Source organism: Cryptomeria japonica, chromosome 2, assembly GCF_030272615.1.
Source record: "Cryptomeria japonica chromosome 2, Sugi_1.0, whole genome shotgun sequence".
NCBI lineage: Eukaryota > Viridiplantae > Streptophyta > Pinopsida > Cupressales > Cupressaceae > Cryptomeria > Cryptomeria japonica.
Genome location: NC_081406.1, coordinates 114802665 through 114813695, shown reverse-complemented (window position 1 = coordinate 114813695; position 11031 = coordinate 114802665). Strand labels below are relative to the sequence as shown.

General features: G+C 35.2%; 1 protein-coding gene across 1 annotated transcript; it reads left to right on the top strand.

Annotated features, from left to right (window-relative positions):
* The first annotated feature begins 221 nt into the window (after positions 1-221).
* On the top strand, positions 222-2611 carry LOC131049753 (LEAF RUST 10 DISEASE-RESISTANCE LOCUS RECEPTOR-LIKE PROTEIN KINASE-like 1.2). The gene is made up of 3 exons (XM_059216427.1): positions 222-975; positions 1142-1171; positions 1298-2611. The coding sequence occupies exons 1-3, from the start codon at positions 273-275 to the stop codon at positions 2464-2466; spliced, it is 1902 nt and encodes a 633-aa protein (XP_059072410.1). The 5' UTR covers positions 222-272; the 3' UTR covers positions 2467-2611.
* The last annotated feature ends 8420 nt before the right edge of the window (positions 2612-11031 follow it).

The window sequence follows — 11031 nt, the reverse complement described above, 5'->3', positions numbered from 1 at the left end:
AAATTTGCCAATGCCCAAGTCAAACGCGTCAAAGAAAGCGCGTGGAATTTAATGAGTGATAGAAATGTGAATTTCGGTAAAAATTACACCAAGTCGTAAATTTGTTTTAACGACTTGAGTGGAGTCAAATTGGCGTATTGACTCCGCTACTTTTGCCATTGTCTTTCTCTTGGCTTTCCTGCACCTCCTTTCAATGCTATTAAGCAGGCGTTCATGTTCCCCTCTTAACTCCATTTATCTCTCTTCTTCTTCCTCATCTAAAATATTTGGAAATGGAAATGGAAGAAGGGCTAACACCCCCCCGCTTCCTCTTTCTCGTCTTCACAGTATTCATATTGTGCCTCGCTTCTTCATCACGAGCTTGTCCAGAACCAGATGAACCCTTCCAATGTGGGGATTATTTCTTCAAATATCCCTTCGGAAGAAAGAACAGCGGTTGCGGTGACCCTGCTCTTCAGCTTGACTGTGATAAGGCACCCAAGATGCCTCTACTCAATATTAATGGGTACGAATACTACGTAATGGAATTCCCAAATCCCCACAATTTCATGACAATAATTGACAGGAATATCTTCGAAGGTACATGCAACCCACCGATCAGTAACCAAGCAACGCAATCCCCGTCTGGAGATCAATCTGACTCTGAAGATCGTTGGAAGAATTTGAATTTGTGGAAGGTCTGTAATGTAAGTGCTTCTTTATACCCGCTACATAAATGCAATGATAGATGGTACTACGGTTTCATTATTCCTGAGTCCAGCTTGACTCTAGAATGTAAGCCAAAAGTTGTACACCTGGTGGAAAGCCTACAAGGAATTGATCCACTAGCATTTCCAGATGAATCGTTTCAAATAAATTGGACTGTCCACGATGAATGCTGGAATTGCCACTCATTTGGTGGGACTTGTACCTCCAACATCAGCTCGACTCACTGCAATTGCACAAACAGCCCCCACCCAGAGAAATGCCTGGCTCGTAAGTACACGAACTCGAATCTGTATCTAATCAATTTAGAAATATTCTATGATTTATGAGATGAACGAGCTGAAAAGTTAGAAATCCATATCAAACTAAAATAGTGTTTCAACAATAAATATTTTTGTAAATGTTATTCACAAGACTTGTGTATTTGGCGTTGCAGGCAAGTCCCAAAACAAGTATATTATCATAGGTGAGCGTCCTGGCCGTAGGATCTTACTAATTTTGATTTATTTGGGCGAAGGATCCTGTCTGCCTTTACACTTCAACTTCGTGGTTCAAATAAAATAATCTCATCTATCTGTGTATTCTACTACAGGTTGTTCCATCGGAGGTGCTTTGCTCGTTGCAGTATTACTGCTCTTCATTTATTATGTTAGAAGGAGAAAAGCATCTCCCACCCGAGGGATCGCCAGCAATATCAGCCATTATCAAGGAACCGACATAGAAAAAGGCCAGAAAGGGTATATGTTAGATACTTTGCAGATATTTCCTTATCAAGAACTTCAACAGGCCACAAATTTCTTCGACGAGAAGAACGAGCTTGGAGATGGAGGGTTTGGCACAGTCTATCTGGGCAAACTTGAGGACGGACGAGCTGTAGCAGTGAAGAGGCTTTATCAGGATAACTCTAGAAGAATTGAGCAATTTATCAACGAGGTACAAATCCTATCCTCTCTCTACCATACAAACCTTGTTCGCCTTTACGGTTGTACAAGTCCGGAGAGTCCGGTTTTGCTGCTTGTCTACGAATATGTGCCAAATGGAACCCTGGCCGATCATCTGCATGGAAGTCGAAGAAGCCTGAGAGGTTTGCCTTGGGGAATTCGTTTAAAAATTGCCCTACAAACTGCCCAGGCCCTGACGTACCTACACAGTATCCAGCCGCCCATATTTCACAGAGATGTGAAATCAAATAACATTCTTCTGGATGAATATTTGGGGGCAAAAGTTGCAGACTTTGGGCTATCCAGATTGGTGCCTTTGAATGTCTCCCACGTCACTACTGCTCCGCAAGGCACGCCAGGGTATGTCGACCCAGAGTACAATCAATGCTTCCAGCTCACTGAAAAGTCTGATGTATACAGCTTTGGGGTTGTTTTGGTGGAGATCATCTCTGCCAAAGTAGCCGTGGATACGAACCGAAATAGGAACGAAATTAGTCTTGCTAACATGGCCATAGAAAAGATCAGAAGAGGTGTTTTGGATGAATTGGTGGATCCTGATTTGAAGATTGAAAACAACCATGCGGTGAAGGCCATGGTTGCTGCTGTCGCCGAATTGGCCATTGAATGCCTTGCAAGAGAAAGGGATTTGAGGCCATCCATGAAAGAAGTTGTTGCTCGTCTCCAACAAATCCAGGAAATGCTACAGCAAAGCGTAGAATTTTCCAAGCTCACAAGCATCTCGCCCACAGCCTCCCCACTTTCAGTATCAATCATGGGTTCGGAAAGGAGTGGACAATATTGGGTTCCTTTGTCTGTGTAGATTGTATAGACATAAGCCATATATGTTTCTTATGTATTCAGTAGTTTCCCAATATACGTATGAGTAATATGTGTAGCCTAATAATGGTGTCCGCGTGTATAGTAGAGTTTTTATTAATTAAATCAAGCATTTCAGAAATTTTGAAGATCCGCCTCTTTTGTTTGCATATGCTGTGCAGCAAACAGTGAACCTATTTGATTATTATTTTAGAGATTTAAAATTGAATTGGAGCTTTTCGGCCAAGAAAAATCTAGAAGACTTTGATTTGTCTGTCAAAGACCTCAACGACCCGTGTGAGAAGACTTCGATTTGTAATGTAAGGGTACTTAAAATGCTAAACTCACACTAAACCAATGAACATTTCTTTCATTTAATGTTGTATGCGGACGTCTACAAATGTTACCATGGAAAAAAACAATAACTTCAATTTCAATTTTACACAAATCTCTTTTAATAGAATATCATTTAAAAAATCCAATTTGGTGTCTTGACCAGACATCCCCAAACACGGAAAGCCAACAGAAGGAATCGTACATAGCAGCACATACCAAGCCAAGTTGGGGTACACCTCTTTATTGGAACGCTCCCCTTTTCATTACAATTAATCGAGGCAATTGTTAGGGCTGCGAGTGTCGAATCAATATTAGGCCAGACTTTTGACGATTATTTTGGGGTTGTAAACAACACAAGTGCACCTCTCGCAAAAGCAGAATCTCCATGGTGCTTGCATAGGCCATGAATTCGGATCCAAGTTATATGAATATCTACTAGAGGAAAAGAACATACCCTCCACACATGCTTAAAAGTAGTGATAAATAAATGTTATTTATAATTCTAAATATTTTAATAATTGAGTAATAATAAATTAGTTAAAATAATAATTATTAAATTAAAAAATATTGATGATAGGTAAAGAGAATTGTATGGCATGTGGGTATTGTAAGGGTATGGTCGATATTGGTGTAGTTGAGTAAGGTTGCAAGCCTTTGTTGTGTGGGTTGTATGGTGCTAGGTGAGAGGGATGTGTAAGGTGGGTATTTTTTTTTCATGTAATTTTTGTTGTTGTTTCTTATATTTTTTTATGACTTTTGAAAGTGTGCTTGTTTGCATGACGATTATTGGGGGTCCAAGTGACCCCTCTGAAACCTATCTTTTAAAGATGCTCTCAATGTGGATGAGCCTTTTTCATTTGGACAAGGAAAATTAATTCATTTCTTAGTGCATGCAACAAAGGAAATCAAATTTGATTAATGATTGATTAATCATTCAAATCCCAATGGATGCTTAGAAAATTGCAAAGATGAAGTAGTTGTGATTATTAATGTGGAATCTATTGTTAATGGTATTCTTAATTTCTTTTAGCATGCTTCAATTTATAATTTTATGGGTAATGGTATCTCCTTTGTTTTTTTAGAAGGCTTGGATTTAAAAGAATTGGAATCTTGAAAGTGGCATGGGAATCATTCTCGCTACAAATGACAATTTTTTTAATGATGTTTTAAAAAATGGTGGATCAAAATATGATTTTTGAGGAGGGTGATCCCATAATACCATGTCCCACTTTTGGGACATCCTTATTTTTGTTTAAAATCACATAGAAAATATAATTATGTAAGCCTTGAAAGTTCCATTTAAAGGATTTTAATTGAAGAGGACTAGATCAAACTCTCATGAATAGAACCCTTCTAGGCTTAAATCATACTTGCAATGAAGTCTCCTTTGCACCATCAAAATGCTGACAAAAAAATACTTTTCTTTTTTCCTTTTTGAGGGATCAAATGAAGTCATTTAGAAGTATGTTTTGTAAGTATGTAGCCCTCATTATATCTTTAATTATAAATATTTTAATTTATTTAATTAATTTACTGAGCCTCTTCTTTCTAATTTAAATAATTATTTATTATTTATTTAGATTTCACTTCTCTCCTAAATTAAATAAATATTTTATTTATTTATTTAGCCTTTTCCTCTTTTAGTTAAATAAGTATGTTTATTTATTTAATTAATCAATTTGCCTTTTTCTTCTTATCCACGTGACAACATGTCTCCCTAAATTATCTACTCCTCAATCTTAGCCCTTCATTTCAATTTAACCTCTTAATCTTATTCACCCTTATCTTTTACCTTTCCACCACTTAATCTCCTCCCTCCATCTCTACCTACCCTTCAATCTTATTGAGTCTCTTTCATCTTTGTGGTCATGGTCATTCATCATTTAATCTCTTAATCTAAACCCTTGATTCTCCTTGAGATTTCTATAAAAGAGGATTCTTCCTTCCATTTGGAGATAATCAATCCATCTACAAGCAATCATACCTATATTATGTCGAATTCATTCTAGCATACTTCATCACAATAATACATCATCACAACCGCATCCATTCTTCCTTGAGCTCTTATGCAAGTGCGACACCACTATGAGAGCAACAACATCAAATAGAGGATAGGAGAACAATGGAGACAAGCCAATTGGACATGTGAAAGGTGCAATTTATTTTATTTCATTAGCATTTGCATGTTTGATAGATTCTTGATTGATGTTGTGTTGAATTTGTTTGTAGATCTAGGGTTAGTGGTTCGCTTAGTTAGGGTTTACAAATAGGTTCAAATTTGGCATAAACATTTTAGCATGCCCAGTGGAACTCTTGTCCCTTGTTATTAATGTTTTTTGCTCGAGTTTTAGGTGTTTTGATATTTGTAGGTCAGATTTTTAGATTTTGACATCATTTTTTGAATTTTGAACATGGTTGATCTTCAACCTCTATGTTATTCTCCTTTTATGAGATTTGAAGCTCAATATGGTGGTGAGTTATGGCAGTGTGGATTATTAATTACCTATACGGTAATGAATAATTGGGATACAATTATCTAGGTAGTGACTTTAGCCATTACACTAAAGCTATGGTAAACACATAGTAGGTTATCATATGGATGTAAAATGTTATGATAAGAAGGTAGATTCTATCTAGTTAGTGGTAGTTATCTTATCATTATAAATTTAAGAGATGACAACCTATCATTATTAAATATGAGCTCCATTTGCCAACAATTTTATTAGTTGAAGTATGGTTTAATACTAAAATTAGACTTCTTATCTCTTGATCCATTTCTTAACTTTGTACTTATATGTAAGAGACATTATAAACCTAACCATAATCTTGTATATGTATACAACTTACAACAAGTAAATATTTCTTGAAATTAATGAGATACTTTATTATTCTTCAAGTAGACATGTAATAGGTATGATTGTGAGTGATATCCTATTAATATGGCAAAGTATAGGTTCCTTTTAGTATCTTAGGAAGTACATGATTGACTTGGTATAACTTATAATGAACCCTTGTCAGGACTTCCTTAATCTTTTGGTTATTATTTGCTCGACATTATTTTTGTGATAACACTAATTGCCAAGAGGTTTTTGGAATATTTTTTTAATAATTATCATTTTCGAGATTATTTATTGCATATTAGTTAAGATTGACTTTTCAATAAATTTCTTAGTAGTCACCTTGGTATTCAATAACATCTTAAGATACTTGATTAGGGATAGCTTGAAGTAGAAATAGATGACAATCAAATCATAACTAGACAAACATATTTTGTTTCATGGAATCCCCTTAATGCATATCATAGTTACAATCTTGATTGTAATGGATGAGATATGGGCTATCATTATCACCTCTTGATGACTTGTTCTTTATATTTCTTGGGTTTGAAGATGTGGACATTCTCTTAAAAATATCATGTTTCAGGCTATTTACAAATATTTCCAATAGACATGTTAAAATGCATAGACCAGTGCACTTGTATACCTTCATGAGCTAAAGTATGATTATTCATGTGTTTGTAATATTTCTATACATTTTGTGTAAGATTGGACAACATTGTAATTAGTTTCTTATGTAACAATATGCTTTTTATGTGTGAATTTTATTATTGAATGATTATGCATAAACAAGTGATTTTGTAAGCTTATGAGTTATTTTGTGGACTTGTGGATTCACATAGATTGTTGCACTTTTATTTTCTATGTGATTTCATATGCATACATGTATAGATGTATTTTGTGTATTCAATCTATATTATTGTTTGTTGGATGAGTGTCGAATATGGAGCTGAGAGAAGAGTAAGTTTTCATAGAAGAGTAAATCTTTGCTTTAACTAATTTGTCGATGGTAGACTCTAAAAGTGCTTTGGCCAAATATTATTACTTGATCTTTTAATATATTCTTACTATTTGAATCACCATGTTTCACACTCTCTTCCATCTCATAGCATGTCGATATATTGGTATCTTAAAATGTAGATACACTATGCTCCACTAGATTCCATCACCCTGCTAGTTTCTAGTTGTTAGGCATCCTCATGTAGGTTCAACAGTTCTTCATGTCATGAAGAAATTTGGGGAAGCATAATTGCTTCGTAGTTGGGTGGTAAAGTGCTCTAACAATGTTTTTCGTATGTGTTGTTATGTTGAGAGCTCCTACCAAGGGTACCATCATCTATGTAAATTATGTATTATTGTATCTAACCTTATGGTTGCTTGTAAAGGAAATAGTTCCTTATATTTTGCTAATCTTGAGCTTATGTACCTAATTAGACATTATCTTGAAATATAATTCCGTGCATCTATTCTTTTGTATATTGAACAAGTTGCTTAAATTTATGATTAATTATGTCTATTATCTAGATTATGTTAATTTAATAATATGGAGGTCCTTGCAATCGATGAACTATTGATGAGAAACTATCTCAAGAGAGGAGGATGTCTTAAATTTCTTAAGTAATCTTCTTTGAACCCTTTCTTCAATATTTCTCCCCAAAACATTAGCCAAGAGAATTAAAAACTAGGGGTAGAAGGGGTCCCCTTGCATGATCCACCTAGAGACCTAGAAGTGATCATAAGGGGGATCCATTGAACAAAACAAAGAACATTGGAGAGGATAAGCAATTCTCTATCAACTTCAAATTTTCCCTTGAAATCCAAACCGATGTGGGTAAGTGCACCAAGATGGTGTACAAAAAGGGGGGTATAAGTGGACACTTTTTTTTAAAATTCAGGTAAATCTGCACTTGGACGAGAAAGTTGAGAGCCATTCACTCAAGATATCAAGATACTCAAAGAACAAATATTGTAGTACTCTGAATCTAGTTTCTAAACTACTAATTTTTAAAAAAATTGGATAAGATTAAGAGGGTAAAATCCTTCGTGCACGAAAAATAGACCCTAATTTTTTCTAAAAAATATTACATAGTGTCTAATATGCGTATCAAAAAAGTCATAGTTAGATTTAGTATTTTGACAAATTGTTTGGCAAAAATATAGTTAAGAGTGAGCACTAGAAGTTGTGTATTTTTTTGTAATTGTTTGTTGAGTATTTTATTTTTTATGATTTTTCCAATCGAGCACATCCTGAAAATTAGGTACCTGTTCGTGCGCAAAGCATAACTTGCACCAAAACATTCAAAAATATAATTTTATTTTTTTTAAATTGTAAAGAATCAAGTGCACTACAATAATATATAGTTTTTTTAAAATTTAGATAAGTATATTAAAAGTTATTAAAAAAATGGTACACGTATGTCTTTGAGAACTATGAAGACACTGGTAAAAGAAACTCAATAATAATATGTTATTGTTGTTCAAATTTTAAAAAAATTATATGGTTAGAAAGCTCAGAAGATGGGTGAAAATGTGGTGTCAATTTTAGAAATACCCACTTGATGAAGTTTAAACTTGATGATGACAAAGTTGAGAAACCAAGTTGATAAAATAAAAAACGTCAAAAAGAAGGGAAATGGAAGGAAATCAAACTTCCAACTTGCAACTTTGTCATCCAAGCCTATTCACAAGCTTAAACAGTCAAAAGCGTGTATGGGCTCCCTATACTATAAACAGCGCGTACGGGGTATTTTAAAAACAAAACCACGTACGGGGTGTCTTTGCAATAGACAATGCATACGTGGTGTTAAAGGTAAAATAGCGCGTATGCGCTTCTACCTATGTTTAAAATGTGGGTGTGTGCATACATATATGTATACATGTATAATATGCAAAATATGATATTTCATGTATATATAATGTGTATATATATATAATATAATAATATATAATATATATTATATATATATGTATATAATATATATAATATATTATGTATATATACACACATATGTGTGTATGTATGTGCATTCTCTTTTGATATTTTATGTGTATTATATGTATGTATGTATATTGATATATATTGTCTTTTGATATCTTATTGTACTATATTGTATTCCTCTCTCTCTCTCTCTCTCTCTCTCTCTCTCTCTCTCTCTCTCTCTCTCTCTCTCGCTCTCTCTCAACACCCCATATAACACCTAATGACCTCTTCGGACCATGTATGATATCTCAAGGGGTCATATGGTGTTGTATCACATGTGTGGCTCAATTAGGACCCCACATGACCCCTACTCACATCATGTGATATGTCTTCCTCTCCCCCCATCTCCCTCCCTCCCTTCTCTCTCTCTCTCTCTCTCTCTCTCTCTCTCTCTCTCTCTCTCTCTCTCTCTCTCTCTCTCTCTCTCTCTCCCCCCCCTCCAGACCCCACATAACACAACATAACCCTTTGGGAACATATTATGTCCTAAGGGGTCATACGATGTCCTAAGGTGGCAAGATGAACCATTATTACAATATAAAAAGCAGTGCCAATAGTGCTTACAAAATTCGACACCTAAGGGGTCATACGGTGTTCTAAGGGGTCATAGGACACCATATGACCCCTTAGAACACCATACGACCCATAACGACACCATATGGTGTCTTAAGGGGTCATATAGTGTCTTAAAGGGCGGTAGGACATAATATGACCCCTAAGGACACATTACATGACACATAATGACACCTAAGGGGTCATATGGTGTCCTAAGGGGTCATAGGACACTGTATGACCCCAAATAAGACCACATGACCCTTTAGGATCATATGACATCCTAAAGGGTCATACGGTATCCTAAGGTGAAGAACCATAAAGAACCATCTCTCACTATCCATAAAGGGCCGCCAGGTGAATAACATCATCTCGTCAATCACCCTGTGCCAAAATCACATGGCTCCTACCTTGGTGTAGTAAAGCATCCCTCTGTACGTATCAACGTACCCCCATATTTCATATTATGGATTCAATGCAATTTCAACTCTTTATAGGGAGCTATTTCATAGAAAATTCCCCACACTAGGGAAGCCTAAAATTCTATAGATCTAAGAGCTTCAAGTGCTCTTAGAAGGCTACACTTGAAACTTCCTTTATGATCTGTTTCACAGAATTCCAATGCTTTATGTGGTCATGAGCGACTATGATGCTTAAAGAAAAGAACATGGAATTTTATCACTAGGGGAAGAGCACTAATAGCCATCATAGCTAGCTTCGCGCACCCACAAATCCTAAACGGTACATTGGATTTTAATTTTTTTTTTTAGTTGTCTTCGTATGCGACTTAACTGCTTATAGCTATTGATTTGGCTTTTGGGTAGTAACGATGCATGTTGTGGAATCAGTTATGCGCACAAAGGTCAAAAAGTACACATTTCAAAGTGTCGCCTGATATCTAACTAAAGATGTTCCAATAACCGTCAACTCAAAATTGCTAGTACTTGTTGACAAATGTCCCAATAGTGGTGCACAAATGTTCCAATAGTGGTACACAAATGGGACAAATGTTCCAATAGTTGTGCACAAATGGGCCAATTAATTACAAAAAATGATCGGCTATTGGTACAAAATAAATTTATTAATGGTGTTTTCGCTATGACGGCTATTGGGGGGTCAACATGACAATAAGGTGATGGTTATTGAAACTATGTTATCTATTAGTGCACTTCCCCTAGTACATGGCAGAAAGAGACAACCGAAGTCGTCGAGAAAATGTAGATGTGCAATCCGATATACTTTAACAATGAACCCTAAAACAATGAAATGAATAAGATAATGAATGAAGTGAATCCAATAATCAAGTCAATTTGGAAACCATCTTACACATTGGACAATAAAAGTGAAAATGTGAACCCTATACATTAACAATTCAACATTGAAATTGAAACCAAATGAACACAATGGATCATGGAATTAACCCCTTTGAAAATGAAAGATTTAAAAGTGAATTTGAAAGCCAACATTGAAACATTGATTTATACACTGCAATAATATTGATTTTAAAGTAGTGAAGATGTAAACCATATGAGAATGAATACAATGCAAACATGTGAAATCCGAATCACTTTAACAGTGAATCCTAAAACAATGAAATGAATCCCATAATGAATAAGGTTAATCCCATAATGAATGAAGTGAATCTAATAATCAAGTCAAGTTGAAAACCATCAAACATATTGGACAATTAAAGTGAAAATGTGAACCCTATACATTAACAGTTCGACATTGAAATTCAAATCGAAGGATCTGCTTCAAAGTGGTCACATTGATTTAAATCCTTGGACAAGGAACACAATGGAGCATGGAATTAACCCCCTCAAAAATGGAAGATTTAAAAGTGCATTTTAAAGCCAACATTGAA

Coding starts and splice junctions, on each gene's coding strand:
- LOC131049753 (XM_059216427.1), top strand. CDS start 273: ATGGAAATGGAAGAAGGGCTAACACCCCCCCGCTTCCTCTTTCTCGTC. Junction 976..1,141: donor CCCAGAGAAATGCCTGGCTC/GTAAGTACACGA, acceptor TTGGCGTTGCAG/GCAAGTCCCAAAACAAGTAT. Junction 1,172..1,297: donor AAACAAGTATATTATCATAG/GTGAGCGTCCTG, acceptor ATTCTACTACAG/GTTGTTCCATCGGAGGTGCT.